Genomic DNA, 16,189 nt, shown 5'->3' with positions numbered 1-16,189 from the left:
AGACAAACCAGGGGTTCTGGCTTGTGTGATTCAGTAACATGCCATGGAGTGCTTGAAGGGCCTCTTGTTTGTAACAATATGTAAGACACTTTTCCTATCAGTCATAAACATGAACAATGTTTGATTCAGTTTCTCATTCAGAAATGTGACCAGGTATCAGAGCGTTAGCCATTTTCAGTAAATGTTGTGATCCTTGCTGATTAGTAATTTGTAATATTACAATATTAGCCCCTATGACAGTAATTTGGATTATAATATGAGCTCTCTGGGACATGGCAATTTGTAATATTCCAGTATCAGTGACCTGAGGCTATTAACAGCTGTATTACGGTATTAGTTTCCCGGTACATGGGATAGTAATTTATAACATGGTATCAGCTCCCTGAGACGTGATAATTTGTAATATTACAGTATCAGGATCCTGGAACTTAAGGTAATGATTTGTAATAGCAAAGGATTGCTATTACTGGCCCCCCACTCCCTGCCATCTGTGAACGTAAATCATTCTACCCATATTCTAGGTTACACTCACATATATTGGCTACCAGTCACCCAATGCTTCAAATTTAAAACATCATTAATTCCATTCATGACCTTAACCCTCCCTTTCTCTAACCGTCCCCAACTCTACTGCACCCTCTCCACTTTCCCCAAACTTTCCGGTCATCTGGCTTTGATCTTTAGGTGGTGTGTAGTCGTGGACCGATGCTCCGGAATTCCCTCCCTAAAACGTCTCCTTCTCCTCCTCCACTTCATCAGCCAATTTTTTAAAATCACTTTGTCCTTAGAATGGTTTCCATTGCATTATGCAAAGACAGCTTGGGACATTTCTCAAGGATCTGTGTTGATTTAGGTTGTTCTGTATGGAATGTGCCTGGATATGGCTGAATAGAGTAGGTTCTTATTTTAGAGAAAAAATTATAAATATTGAAACCACACAGCAGATCTCATCAAGCTGAGATCCTGCAAAAGAACCAATTGTAATGTCAACTTTCATTTTATTTTTAATTTCAGTTGACAGTGGAGAGATCGGAGGTACTTTCCAGAGATAATTTCAAATGTAATTTCAGGGTCTTCCACTTTGATTCATGTACCCCAGGAGATTAAGTGGATGGGGAAGTCATAGTGGAAACTGCACTTGGATTGCTCAAAGAAGTGGATGTGATGGGCTGAATGGCACTTTCTCATTTCACATTTGCTGATGTGGAGTGGGGGCCTGATCATTCACAACTGCATATTGAACTGATTGTACAATGTTCAACACCATTTGTGACTCCTCAGATATTGAGGCAGTCCATGTCCAAATGCAGCAAGATCTGGACAAATCCAGGCTTGGACTGACAAGTGGCAAGTAACATTTGCACCACACAAGTGTCAGGCAATCACTATCTTCAACAAGAGAGAATCCAACCATTGCCTCTTGACATTCAGTGGCATTACCATCACTAAATCCCCCACTATCAACACCCTGGAGGCTACCATTCACCAGAAACTGAACTGGACTAGACATATAAATACTGTGGCTATGACAGCAGGTCAGAGGCTGGGAATTCTGCGGTGAGAAACTCACCTCCCAACTCCCGAAAGCCTGTTCACCATCTACAAGGCACAAGTCGGGGATGTGATGGAATACACTTGCCTGGATGAGTGCAGCTCCCACAACACTCAAGAAGCTCAACATTAACCAGGATGAAGCAGCTCACTTGATTGGCACCCAACCACAAACATTCACTCCCTTCACAACCGACGCACAGTTGCAGCAGTGTGTACCATCTGCAGGATGCACTGTAGGAATTCACCAAGACTCCTCAGACAGCAAATTCCAAACCCACGACCACTGCCATCTAGAAAGACAAGGGCAACAGCCACGTGGGGACACCACTACTTGCAAGTATCCCTCCAAGCCACACACCATCCTGACTTGGAAACATATTGCTGTTCCTTCACTGTTGCTGGGTCAAAATCCTGGAACTCCCTCCCTAACAGCACTGTGGGTGTACCTACACCACAGAAACTGCAGAGGTTCAAGAAGGCAGCTCACCACCACCTTCTCAAGGGCAGTTAGGGATGGGCAATAAATGCTGGCCCAGCCAGTGAAGCCCACATCCCGTGAATGAATATCCATGTGTACATTATACACGGTGGATATTTAACCCTTTACGTTTTGCTTTGCTGTCAATAAAATTAAATGAAAGGTGATAGAGGCAAGTAATCAAAAGCAAATAATTTTTTATCCCTGCCCTTACTGTCTCTTTGTTTCACCCTGTTGTGTGCAATGAAACTGGGACTGTGTCTTTTGCTGAGTTTCGCTATCTTAACAGATTGAAACCTTGCCAAACCAGCATCCACCACAGCCACTCTACAACTTTGCAACGGGGAAGGAGTACGTTGTCCGACTCCGATGTACATATCCCAACATTGGCAATTTCAGTGAATTCAGCAACATTTTAAAAGTGTTCCTTCCAACGTCGCAATCAGTAGAAGGTGAGTTGAGTTTTAAAAACGAAGCATGATAACTGATAACATGAGAGAGCACATACAGTATTCTTCAATTTTTTAGAGACTCCCCTTAAGTAACAAGCTGAGAGGGAGGCAGTGGTGTAGTGGTAATGTCACTAGACTAGTAATCCAGAGGCCCAGGCCAGTGCTCTTGGGTTCAAATCCTACCATAGCAGCTGGTGAAATTTAAATTCAATTATTTGGAATATAATGCTAGCCTCTATAATGGTGACCACGAAACTAACATTGATTGTTGTCAAAACCCATCTGGTTCACTAATTCCCCTTTAGGGAAGGAAATCTGCCATCCTCACCTGGTCTGGCCTACATGTGACTCCAGACCCATAACAATGTTGTTGAATCTTAACTGCCCTCTGAAATGGCCCAGCAAGGCAGCGCCAGTTCAAGGGCAATTAGGGATGGGCAGCAAATGCTGTCCTTGCCTACAATGCCCACACCCCATGAAAGAATGTTTTAAAAAGTAAAAAATAAGTTTGACTTTCACTAACTCTCAACTCGCCATTGTGACTGACTGACAGTTAAGGTAATGAATAGATATGTTGAAAATCCCCTGTTTGTACTGAGTTAAGCTGATTTCATCTGTTATGGTGTTAGGGGCACTCTGATTTATATTGATAGCAACAGGTTGGGATGGAGTTGGTATAGAGTTTGCACCTTCCATCAGCCTTCCTGACCCAGGCTGAAAAGGGCATTCTTTGTCAGTGTCAGATGAGAACAGGATTGCATTTTCCACTGTTGACCTGATTGTTGAATAGTCTTCAGACAGCAAAATTTTGCAGGGATGTAAGGGCTCTGCACCTTAGCCAAAATAGAGGCCCAATTCCAAAAGTCCTCCCCCAAAACCAGGAATCCGTCACTTTCACTGGGGGGGGGGGGGGGCGGGGAGATCCAGGCTGGCTGGATCTTTGTACACCCCGTTTCACAGAGGGAGTTACACATGTAAAAGTGCAGCTGCCTTCAAACAGATTGCATTTTCATTAGTGGGATTTCAAAACATGACTTGTGGGCTTTAGACCTTTGAGGAAAAAAGCTGCTGGAGTTATTTGGAGAGGTAAGGTGTCCCTTTGAGAGCTAAGAAACCCTTCTTGGGAGGCAGGTACCTCTTTAGGATTGTTAAGAGTAGGCATGAATATGCATAAAAAGTGGACAAGCTGTCAAGACATTTAAATCCTCAAGCCCTTTAAATTTTTGGAAAAAAAAATCCAGCCTGCAGTTGAAAAAAAATGGTGCTTGCAATTTCATTGTCACCTAAAGACTAGTGCTGCTTGACGGCTTCCACAATCTATCATTATCACAGTGAGGGTGGGGGTTGAAAGTTCACTGTTTGATTGGCAGTTCCAAATGGTTATAAAGAGATTAGCTGTGTTTGACGAAGGGCTATGAATACAAATGTATGTTCCATAAGAGATTAAGTATTTGAATGACATGTTTGTTTTATAAGGGATTAAGTACTTGAAGGAATATGTTTATAACAGATTAAATATTTGAAGGGAATTAAATGATATCAATGAGAGTTTTTTTTGATGTAGCGAAGTCTGCAATTGACACTTAGAACTTTATTTTATTTAGGTTGGCATGAGTTAGCACTAAGTTGCCATTGGGGATATAAAGGGCTGTGGAGATAAGTTGGGGACATGGGTTTACATGTAGGGTATGGGGCCATGGTAGAAAGGCATAGAATGGCATGGAGGGTATGAGGGGCCATGGGGGGTGGGCGGTGGGCATGAGCTGGCATGAATGGGACATGGGGAGTGTGTTCGGGGGTGAGGGGGTGTGAGGGCTAGGGGGCTATTTTTGGTTTTGCTGTTTTTATTGTAACTGGGACGCACTGAGGCGAGCCTTTTAAACAGCCTGACTCAGCACCCAGCAATGCTGTGGCTGCCTCCAATCTCTTTCTGGGGTTGGCAGGCCCAACTCTAGTTAGCACCTACCCCTTGAAAAACGCCATGATCAAATTGAATGGTGGAGCAGTCTTGACAGGCCGAATGGCCTACTCCTGTTCCTATGTTCTTATTTGGGGTACTTTTTCTTGAGTAGGGTTTGCTAAATTGGGAGTTTTCCTGAAAATTTGCCCCTTTATGTTGAGATAACAAGGGAATGATAGTCAGTCTTGTCAAGGCTTAGAAGGTGATTTATCCATGTGGCATCATAGCACAATAAGAAATCAACATCCTCAACAGAGGAGGAAGGGCAGTGAAAACTCTTAGGTGAAAAATGCAATGAGTAACCGTTGATCCCTGGAGAATCCCTGGATTACCATTCTGAATGGAATCTTGTATTGTAAACCCCCATCTGCACCATACACTCTCCATGCCTGAGAGCAGGAAATCTCTTTCCAGAGACTTGGTCTGAAAGAGGCTTTCAGAAGATCTAGGAAAGAGCAACTGGGCAAGGCAACTTTTCCTCCATTCCCCTGCCCATGCCAAGGCCTGTACTTGAAGAATGCTTGATTTTATCCAATTAGAGCTAGGTGTCTTAACTTTTCCTGGCATGGGTCAGATACTGGGAGAATAGAGGGGATTGACTCAGGTAGGGAAGAAGCTAAACCTGACTGTTGTTTTGAGGACATGTGTATTGGCATTGGCACATTATTGATTGGTTCATCATAAAGCAGATGGTACAATGGCAGGATCTTGCTTTTCAGGGTAAAAGAGGTACAGGGTTCCAGTACTGTTCTGTTAGTCTTTAATAGTTGTGCACATGTCTCAGAAAACAGGTTGCCTTCCTGGGACATGGCCACAGTGCCGTTTAATTTATTGCACTAGTGCCTGTATATCTCTCTCCTCTGTTACAGTTCCTTTGGAAAGACCTAGGATTACAGAATGCCGCTCACCAGAGCAGGAGACCTTCACATGCAGGTGGAGTGTTGGAAACTATCAGAACCTGACAGAACGAAGGCGGCTGAGGTTCTTTTACACAAAGGGGTAAGTTTGATGATGATGATGTATTTCTGCATTTTGTTGTATTCGTTTTTGCTGTACAAGTGATGTTTCTGTGTTCAGAAGAAGTAAGTGTAGGTACCCTTAACAAATGTGTGAGAGGATCATGGAGTCCTGCATTTACCTTGTTAGAAAATTTATGTTGCACAAGGAGGCCATTTTGCTTTTGTGTCCATATTGACAGTGTTATGACCCTGGTCCAGACCTCTAAGTTTTTGGACGAACCAGTTAGGGTCCAATAACCTTTTGTTTAAAGTATACAAAATTTGGGATTCAAGATACTTGCTTAGACAATAAAGCCACAAGATTCCACGGGCTTGAAGAAACAAAATAAACTTTACAATACAAGGTCAGAAAGATGAAACAATTTACGATATCTAACTTACACTCCAATGTTGAGGATTAATATGAGTTAAATGTGAAATAACAGGCAAGCAGGAGTCTAACATCCACACGACACGTTAAATGGCACGTATGACCAAGACAGATTCCAAGAATATCTAAGCAAGCCACCTAGATGTCCATGTTCATTGAGTTACACAATCTCTTTAAAACTCTGTCTCCCCTTTGAGGAATTGCAAGTCTTCACTCTTCCCTTTCAAAAATCTATCCTTGGAATTCTCTCCAAAAGTCATTCCGACTCAGACTGCCTCAACAATGGCCCACCTCGTAGGGTTTCAGTCTCGTCTCCCAAGACTCCGTTCCCCCAGATATCCGAGTCTGCCCTCCAGCACCAACTCACAATCACAACTTCTGCTCTGTGCAGCCAAAGAACAGGACACTACTCCAAGAGGTTACCTTTGCCCGAGTGGTTTGTAGGACGGAGTCACCAACCTTCTGCTGCCTTTTCAGATCTCCAGGGCTTCCCTCGAACCTTCACGACTTGAAGCCTGCCAACTGCAGCACTTTTACTGTTTGGAGCTTCTTCCTTTGCCTCTCTCCCTAGTGGTCTCCTCCTACCGGTGGTCTGCTCCTCCTGGTGGCCCCTTCCCCGGTTCTGTCTTCCTCCCTCTGGGACCTTGGCCTGGGCTCCCCCTTTGGGATCTCTCCCTGTCCCCTGTCTGGGATTTCTCTCTGGTATGGCACTCCACTCTTGGGTCCCATGATCGTGTTTCGCACTGTTTTCTTTCAAATGCAGGTGCACTGGGCCCTTGTCCCCAGCCCAAAAAACAGCAAAAACTGTACTTGTATGCGCTGCCCGCTTCCAATCCATGAATACGCGGAAACTCCCGAGGCCTGTCGGGACTTGTAGTTCCCAACCTCTGGAATCAGGAAAGTTGGGGTTTCTTGGCAACTGAGAAAGAGCAATCCAGCCTAATCCACTTTCCAGCTCATAGTTTTCAGTCCTGTAGGATCTGGCATGTCAACTGCATATCCATGTGTTTTTTTTTAAATATTATGAGGGTTTCTGCCTCTATCATCCTTTCAGGCAATGAGCTCCAGATCCCCACCACCCTCTGGGGGGAAAGAATTTCTCCTCAGCTCCCCTCTAATTGTTCTACAAATTACTTTAAACCCATGTCCTTGGTTTTTCTTTATTCATTCACGGGATGTGGGTGCCATGGCTGGGCCAACATTTATTGCCCACCCCTAATTGCCCTTGAGAAGGTGGTGGTGAGCTGCCTTCTTGAACTGCTGCAGTTCCTGTGGTGTAGGTACACCCACAGTGCTGTTAGGGAGAGAGTTCCAGGATTTTGGCCCAGTGACAGTAAAGGAATGGCGATATAGTTCCAAGTCAGGATGGTGAGTGGCTTGGAGGGGAAACTTGCAGGTGGTTGTGTTCACATATATCTGCTGCCCTTGTTCTACTAGATAGTAGTGATCATGGGTTTGGAAGGTGCTGTTGAAGGAGCCTTAGTTAGTTCCTGCAATGCATCTTGTAAATGGTACATACTGCTGCTACTGTGTGTCGGTGTTGGAGGGAGTGAATGTATGTGGATTTGGTGCCAATCAAGCAGCTGCTTTGTCCTGGATGGTGTCAAGCTTCTTGAGTGTTGTTGGAGCTGTTGATCCAGGCAAGCGGGCAGTATTTCATCATACTCCTGACTTGCATCTTGTAGATGGTGGACAGGCTCTGGAGAGTCAGGAGTTACTCTATGCAGAATTCCCAGCCTCTGACCTGCTCTTGTAGCCACAGTATTATTATGGCTAGTTCAGTTCAGTTTCTGGTCAATGTTAACCCTCAGAAAGTTGATGGTGGGGGATTCAGCGATGGTAATGTCATTGAATGTCAAGGGGAGAAGATTAGATTCTCTCTTGTTGGAGATGGTCATTGCCTGACACTTGTGTGGCACGAATGTTGCTTTCCACTTATCAACCCAATCCTGGATATTGTCCAGGTCTTGCTGTATATGGACATGGAGTTCTTCAGTATCTCAGGAGTTGTGAATGGTGTGAACATTGTGCAATCATTAGCAAATATCCCCATTAATGACCTTATGATGGAGAGAAGGTTATGATGAAGCAGCCGAAGATGGTTGGGCCGAGGGCACTACTCTGTGGAAGTCCTGCAGTGATGTCCTGAAACTAAGGTGATTGACCTCCAACAACTACAACCACCTTCCTTTGTGCTATGTATGACTCTAACGAGCTGAGAGTTTTCTCCTTGATTTCCATTGGCTCCAATTTTTCACAGACTCCTTGATCCCATAGTCGGTCAAATGCGGCTTTGATGTCAAGGGCAGTCACTCTGTCAATGGGATGCGGAGTGGAGGTATAGTAGGGAGTGATGTACAGACAAATATAAAAGAAAAGCCAAGTCAGTCTAGAAGGCAGAGCATATGTAGTCAAGTTCAGGCACAAGAGAACATTGCAAGGCTGAATGGCATTTATTTTAATGCAAGGAGTCTTCCAGGTAAGGCAGATGAGCTGAGTGTTGATCAACACATGGGAATATGATATCATTGCCATCATAGAGACATGGTTGAGGGAGGGGCAGAACTGCAGCTCAATATTCCGGGGTATAGAATCTTCAAGCTTGATAGGGGGTGGGTGTAAAAGAGGAGGTGGCATTGCATTATTGATCAAGGAGTCAATTACTGCAGTAAGGAGGGATGGTATCTTAGAAGGTTCCCCAAATGAGGCCATATGGATAGAACATAAAAACAAAAAAGGGGCAATCACATTGCTGGGAGTATACTATAGACCCCCAGTCAGGGAGAGATGGAAGGGCAAATCTCAGAGAAGTGTAAAAATAATAGGGTAATAATAATAGGGGATTTCAACTTCCCCAATATTAACTGGGATAGACAAAAGTGTGAAAGCCTCAGAGAGGGTGGAATTCTCTAAATTTATCCAGGAGAGATTTTAAGCCAGCGCGTAAAAAATCCTACAAGGGAGGGAGCAGTGCTGGACCTAGTTTTAGGGAACAAAACCGGCGTCAGTGGAGGAGCATTTTGGTGATAGTGACCATAACTCAGCAAGGTTTAAGGTAGTTATGGAAAAGGACAGAAATAAAGGTTCTGAGTTGGGGGAAGGACAATTTTAATATGATAAGACAGGATCTGGCCAAAGTGGACTGGGAGCAGCTACTTGTAGGAAAATCTACATCCGGGCAGTGGGAGTCATTCAAAAAGGAAATAGTGAAAGTTCAGAGCCAACATGTTCCTGTAAATGGATGGGACCAACAAGTCCAGAGAACCCTGGATGGCGAGGAATAAACAGGATTAGATAAGGAAAAAAAGGGAAGTTTAGGGAAGATACCAAGGGCTCAAAACAGCGGAGGTCCTACAGGAGTATAGAAAGTACAAGGGGTTACTTAAAAAAGAAATAAGGAGAACGAAGAGGGGGCATGAAAAAATACTGGCAGGTAAAATAAAGGAAAATCTGAAGATGTTTTATAAGTACATTAGGGGCAAGAGGATAACCAGGGCAAGAGTAGGGCCCATTAGGGACCAAAATGGCAATCTGTGTGAGGAGCTGGAAGACATAGGTGAGGTTTCACATGATTACATTTCACCTGTATTCACTGTAGAGAAGGACGATGGAGGTACAGAAATCAGGGAGGGGGATTATGATATACTTGAACAAATTTGCATTGAGAGGGAGGAGGTATTAGTGGATTTAGCAAGTTTAAAAGTGGATAAGTCCTCAGGCCCAGATGAGATGTATCCCAGGCTGCTGTGAGAGGCAAAGGGGTAGATTGAAGGGGCCCTGACATTAATTTTCAAATTCTCTCTGGCCACAGGAGAGGTGTCAGAGGACTGGAAGACAGTGAATGTGGTACCATTATTCAAAAAGGGTGGTAGGGATAAATGAGGGAACCAAAGGCCAGTGAGTCTAACATCAGTGGTAAGGAAACTTTTGGAAAAAATTCTGAGGCACAGAATTAATCTCCATTTGGAAAGGAAAGGATTAATCAAGGATAGTCAGCATGGCTTTGTCGGGGGGAGATCATGTCTAACAAATTTGATTGAATTATCCGAGGAGGTAACTAAGGTCAGAATTTTCCTGTCAGCGATTTGGGGGTGGGGCCCACTCGCCAACGGAAAAATGATGCGGGATGATGTTGAGAGGAACCCCCGACATCATCCCGGTCCATTTAAATATTGAGGAAGGCGGGAGGACAGCGAAATCAGCTGTCCCACAGCCAACCTGTCAATGGCCAATTAAGGCCATTGACATGATAATTAAGCTTGTTAAATGCATGCCCATCCAACCTTAAGGCTGGTGGGCAAGCCAGGAGCCACAGTGGGCTTCTGATAATACATGAAAGCTCATCTACTGGTGGGATGAGGTTTCATGTCCGTTTTTATAAACTTCAATAAAGTTTACGTGCTTCTTATTAACATATCCCATCTCATGTGACATTGTCACATAAGGGGGACATGTTAATAATTTTAATATTTTTCTATTTTTAAAGGTTTTTATATTGTCAGTAATCTCCCTGAGACAGCACTTAGTCTCATGGAGATGTGTGCTCTTTCGCGCGCATGTGCAAAAGAGCACACTTTAACAGATGGGGAATCCCCTCCCCCCAGCTGCACAGGAAGCGCATAGTTAAAATGGCGGCAGGGCCCGCTTTGGCGGTGGAGTTTGGCTGCCCGCCCGCTGCCGAGCCGGTGGGGCCCACCTGCTCATCAAGGTAAAAATTCTGGCCTAAGAGTGTAGATTAGGTTAATGCAGTTGATGTAGTCTACATGGACTTCAGTAAGGCTTTTGACAAGGTCTCACATGGGAGAATGGTCCAGAAGGTAAGAGCCCATGGGATCCAGGGCAATTTTGCAAATTGGAGTCAAAATTGGCTTAGTGGCAGGAGTCAGAGGGTGATGGGAAGATTGTTTTCGCGACTGGAAGGCTGTGTCCAGTGGTGTACCGCAGGGTTCGGTGCTGGGTCCCTTGCTGTTTGTAGTGTACATTAATGATCTATACATGAATGTAGAAGGCATGATCAGTAATTTTGCAGATGATTTGAAAATTGGTAGTGTGGTAAATAATAAGGAGGAAAGCCTTAGACTGCAGGATGATATAGATGGGCTCGTAAGATGGGCAGAACAGTGGCAAATGGAATTTAATCCTGAAAAGTGTGAGGCATTTCAGGAGGAATAACAAGGCAAGGGAGTATACAATGAATGGCAGGACCCTAGGAAGTACAGAGGATCAGAGGGGCCTTGGTTTACATGCCCATAGATCCCTGAAGACAGTAGCACAGGTAGGTAAGGTGATTAAGAAGGCATATGGGATACTTGCCTTTATTAGTCGAGGCATAGAATACAAGAGCAGGGAGGTTGTGATGGAGCTGTATAAAGCATTAGATAGGCCACAGCTGGAGTGCTGTGTGCAGTTCTGGTTGCCACACTATAGGAAATATATGATTGCACTGGAGAGGGTGCAGAGGAGATTCACCGACGCTGCCTGGGCTGAAGTGTTTCAGCTATGAAGAGAGACTAGATAGGCTGGGGTTGTTTTCCTTTGAGCAGAGAAGGCGGAGGGGGGACCTGTTAGAGGTATACAAAATTATGAGGGGCATAGATAGGGTAGATAGGAAGAAACTTTTCCCCTTAGTGGAGGGGTCAATAGCCAGGGGGCATAGATTTAAGGTAAGGGGCAGGAGGTTTAGTGGAGATTTGAGGATTTTTTTTAACGCAGAGGATGGGGGGTAGTATCAGGAATTCACTGCCTGAATGGAAGTAGAGACATGAAATAATTTTTAAAAAGCACTACTTAGGTCTCTCATCATTTTATCCACCTCAATTAAATCTTTCCTCAGTCTCCTCTGTTCCAAAGAAAACAAAGAATCTTTCCTCAGAGCTAAACTTCTCCATTCCTGGCAGCATGTTCATAAATCTCCTCTATACCCTCTCTGGTACTATCACATCCTTCCTGTAATCTGGTGACCAGAACTGTACACAGTACTCTAGCTGCAGTCTAATTAGCACTTTATACAGTTTCAGCATAACCTCCCTGCTCTTATACTCCTTGCTTCAGCCAATAAAGAATTCCATATGCTTTGTTAACCATCTTATCTACCTATCCTGCTATCTCAGGGATTCTGCCCCTCTGTTCCTCTACACTTCTCAGTATCCTACCATTTATTATGTGTTCCTTCTTTGTCCTCCCCAAATGCATTACCTTACACTTCTCCGACTGAATTCCATTTGTCACTTTTCTGCCCATTTGGCCAGTCCGATGATATCTTCCTCTAGCCTTCTCCCTCAATACCAACCACGCGGCCAATTCTCCTATCACCTGCAAACTTCTTTGTCAAGCCTATTTAAGTCTAAGTCACCGATATATATCACAAACAGCAAGGGACCCAGTACTGAGCCCTGCGGAACCTCACTAGAAACAGCTTTCTAGTCAAAAAAACACCTATCAATCATTACCCTTTATTCCTGTCAATTAATCAATTGTGAATCCAATTTAGCTTAGATCTCACGAGATTTTAATTTTCTGACCAGTCTGCTACATGGGACTTGATCAAAAGCCTTGCTAAAATCCACGTAGACCATATCAAACAAGCTCTTTGTTACCTCATCAAACTCCCAACTGCCTTTAGACTTCCATTTGCTGAATTACTTCAGCAGCTCAGTTACTCACTCACCATCCACTCTGTGTCTACATCTTCAGTAAAGCCCTTACTCTCTGTCACCATGGTCATTAATCCTGGTGTCAATTCCAATTTCAATACTTAACTCAAAGGAGCATAGATACAAGTATATCCAGCATTTGTTTAGCTGCCCATTGTTAGATCTGGCTGGGCCACAAAAAACATTATCGGGCTTTGCCAAAAATGTCTTCTGCTCCAGATTCATAATAAAATGGAAAGATAACTCTCTGCTTCTTTTCCACTCTATCAACCTTTTCCTTAAGCACCTCTCCCCCAACCCTAAACCTTCATTTTCAACAACAAATGCGAGGAACTTATGGAGTTTACTAAGATTGAGACCATCTGTTCAGCTGCCCCTACTGCTTGTCCTGCATTCTGCCCACCAGTGCAGTCCTGGCGCTGACCCCTCAACCCACATTTTTCTTTAGTTTTTCTCCTATTTCCTTTTATTTCTGTGAAAGATCTACTTGCACATGAAATCCAACTTCTATTCTCTTGACCCCATTCTCAACTGTTGACCATAAATGGATTAGCCTGTCACTTTGATGGATGAGTCTCAGCAAGTAAAATAAAAGATCAATTTACAGTCTGTTTCGATGCATTTCATGACGCCATGTCTCAATTTGCTTAACTGATTACAAATACCACATATGAAGTCAGTGTTGGAGGGATGGACGGAGGCATTGGCTTTGTGCCATACTCACTGTTCCTGAAGGTACTTGACTCTGTTCTCCTCAAATATTGAAATTGCATGATGACACAGACTTTTTAATTTGGGTCTCTCCAAGGTTGTTTTTTCACCCACGTATTGGGATACAGTCTCTAGTTGCTTTTTGTGATGCCTGCAGGTTGTCCAAGTCTTGCACTCATAAAGAAATGGTATAAGAACAGCTGCCTGGTAGACTTTGACCTTTATTCTGAGACAAACTCCATGCTCTTTCCAAAGTCTGCGAATGAGCCAGCCAAACACAGGGCTTGTTTTTGCCAGGCAATGATTGATTTTGTCATCCAGTGTTTGTTATTGAAGAAGATACTCCCAAGATAGCAAAACCTCTGTACTGAACATAGGAGTGTGATGTTGATAGTGACTGTGGGGTCTTGGAGTATATGGCCAGGGCAGGTTGATATAAGAGCTCTATCTGCTGACCGCCCAACTTCTTTTCCTGCTCCCCATGCTAGCTGATAAAAAAACACCATTGACCAATCTTCCCTTTAATTTTTTCTGTGTTCTCACAGCCTTTTCATTTCATTATGCGGTACCTTTAAATTTTTTTTCACACCTGCGCATGTGAATTATCTTAAGCAGGACAACTTGTGAACGATCTTCGCAGTACCTTCTGGGTTCCTGCGCATCTGCAATGTGCACACCCTAGAGGAACGTTGGCCTTGACCTCACTCATTTTGGAATAAACTGCCCCACCTCTCACCTCATTTTACTCTCAAGCCCTTGAATATGTTGTCACTTCCCAAACCTGTGCTTCTCTTTCCAGTAGGATTCCACCTTGTCACAGTATTTAAACAACTCTAATCAAAGTAACAAATGACATCCTCTGTGATTGTGACTGTGATGAATATCCCTCTCTGTCCTTCTCAATGTCTTCGTAGCCTTTGACATTGCACATTGTCCTCCAGTTAAGGGAAGGACGTATGAGAAGAGATTGACAACCTTGTGTCTTTCTCTTGTATCTTTTCTCTCCTGAAAAGTGAAGACTGAAAGAAGATACAATAGACATGTTTAAAACTACGAAAGGCTTGGTTATATAGTGCACTCTTATTGCATTGAAGGAGGCCATTTGGCCTATGATGACTGTGTTGGTTCCATGAAGGAGCTAGCCAGTTAGTGTCACTGCAGATCTGCTGGCAGGAGCCTGAGAAAATCTGCACTATGTTTCCTCGCCATACCAAATCCTGTTCACTCGGCGTCCCTGGGCTCACCAACCAACATTGGTTCCCAGTCATTCAAACCCCTCCAATTTGATTATCTTCTGTTTTCAAATGTATCATCCCCATCTTATCTCTGTAATCTTCTCCAGCCCTACACCCCTCCAACACTAAAACAGAATTACCTGGAAAAACTCAGCAGGTCTGGCAGCATCAGCGGAGAAGAAAAGAGTTGATGTTTCGAGTCCTCATGACCCTTCGGCTTTGAGTTCTGTCGAAGGGTCATGAGGACTCGAAACATCAACTCTTTTCTTCTCCGCCGATGCTGCCAGACCTGCTGAGTTTTTCCAGGTAATTCTGTTTTTGTTTTGGATTTCCAACATCTGCAGTTTTTTGTTTTTACCCCTCCAACACTTGTGCTATTCCATCCATCTCTGGTCTCTCGTCCATATCCACTCCATTTGCACATCAATCGTGGCCGTGAATTGAGCTGCCTCGCCAATCCTTTCCCTTCCTCCACTCTCTCTCCATTTTTAAGATTCTTCTTACAACTCAGGCCTTTAAGCAAAAATATCTCCTGCTGTGGCTCGGTGTTAACTTTTGTCCAAAAATGCTCCTGTGAAGAACTTTTGCTAATTTTTCTACATTAAAGGTGCTATTGTAAAGTCAAGTTATTGTTGCTTTGAATAGACTGACTTGGTGAAATGCTTTTTAAAAATGAACATATCCTACCAATCCTTTATGTTTAAGGACATTGAAATGTTCCCGCAGCAGCAGAGAAATTAAGAATTGTATGCATTACAAACCTGAGAAGCGGCTCTTCAGATAAAATGCTGCTTTTTTTTTTCTCAAAGTGAGTAATAAATTAATTGAGTGGAAATTTTCTGTGCGCATGGCTACCCAGGAAAATGACTGACCCAGGGGAAAAGAGACAGCTGGTGCAATGGACTGATAGAAAGAGAGAGAGAAAGAGAGAAAGAGAGAAAACTATGGACAAATAGAAAAAAGACAGATTCTGGCCATTACAAGAAAATATTTTGCTAACAAGTGATATACTAGTTCTTTTATGGTTTTGTTTTCAACTTTGAGAAACAACTAATGAACCAAGTCTGATCAGTTGACATTACCATGGTCCCCATCACTTCACTCCTCTCTGGCTCCCGAATTGAGCTGTCTTCTCCTTGGATGACAGTTTATTTCTTATCTTGTGATTGGCACCTTCATTCACTGCTTCCTTTCTGTTTTATAAAATCAAATTCTTAGTCACAGGAATAATTTGTGATCTTTAATATTGCCATCTGATTACCACTTGTGCCATTCTGCCTTTGTAGCTATGACTAGTAGCAAAAATGTACATCTATACGTAATTGCTTTAAATGCTGTGTGGTCTAGGTGAACAAAACAGATAACCCAATAAAGGGTGATTTAATCACTACCACAGATTATAGGTAATAGATGGTACTATTAAGGGATGAAGAACAATTTGAGTTAGAGTGACATTTCTAATCAAGACCTGGGGCCATTACCAAATAAGGTAAAATTTCTTTTCTGAGTCAACAGCTTTGAATTACTTGTTGATGCAAGTAAACATCTCTCATAGAATCACAGAATTGTTACGGTGTAGAAGGAGGCCATTCAGCCCATCATGTCTGCACCGGCTCTCTGAGCATTTTAACTTAGTGCCAATCTCCTGCCTTTTCCTCGTACCCCTGCACATTGTTTCTATTTAGATAATCATCCAATGCCCTCTTGAATGCCTCAATTGAGCCTGCTTCCACCACACTTCCAGGCCGTGCATTCCA

At 43.4% G+C, this 16,189-nt stretch overlaps 1 protein-coding gene across 1 annotated transcript in view; it reads left to right on the top strand.

Moving 5' to 3' along the window:
* LOC121276960 (growth hormone receptor-like) overlaps positions 1-16,189 on the top strand; it is a 184,776-nt gene that overhangs the window by 137,603 nt on the left and 30,984 nt on the right. Inside the window, exons 6-7 of the mRNA XM_041185708.1 lie at positions 2,322-2,484; positions 5,314-5,443. Of these exons, the coding sequence (XP_041041642.1) occupies positions 2,322-2,484; positions 5,314-5,443 (293 nt within the window). The remainder of the gene's footprint in view (positions 1-2,321; positions 2,485-5,313; positions 5,444-16,189) is intronic.

This window comes from Carcharodon carcharias, chromosome 4, assembly GCF_017639515.1.
Source record: "Carcharodon carcharias isolate sCarCar2 chromosome 4, sCarCar2.pri, whole genome shotgun sequence".
NCBI lineage: Eukaryota > Metazoa > Chordata > Chondrichthyes > Lamniformes > Lamnidae > Carcharodon > Carcharodon carcharias.
The sequence above is the reverse complement of the archived record's forward strand: the minus strand, read 5'-3'. Positions and strand labels throughout refer to the sequence as shown.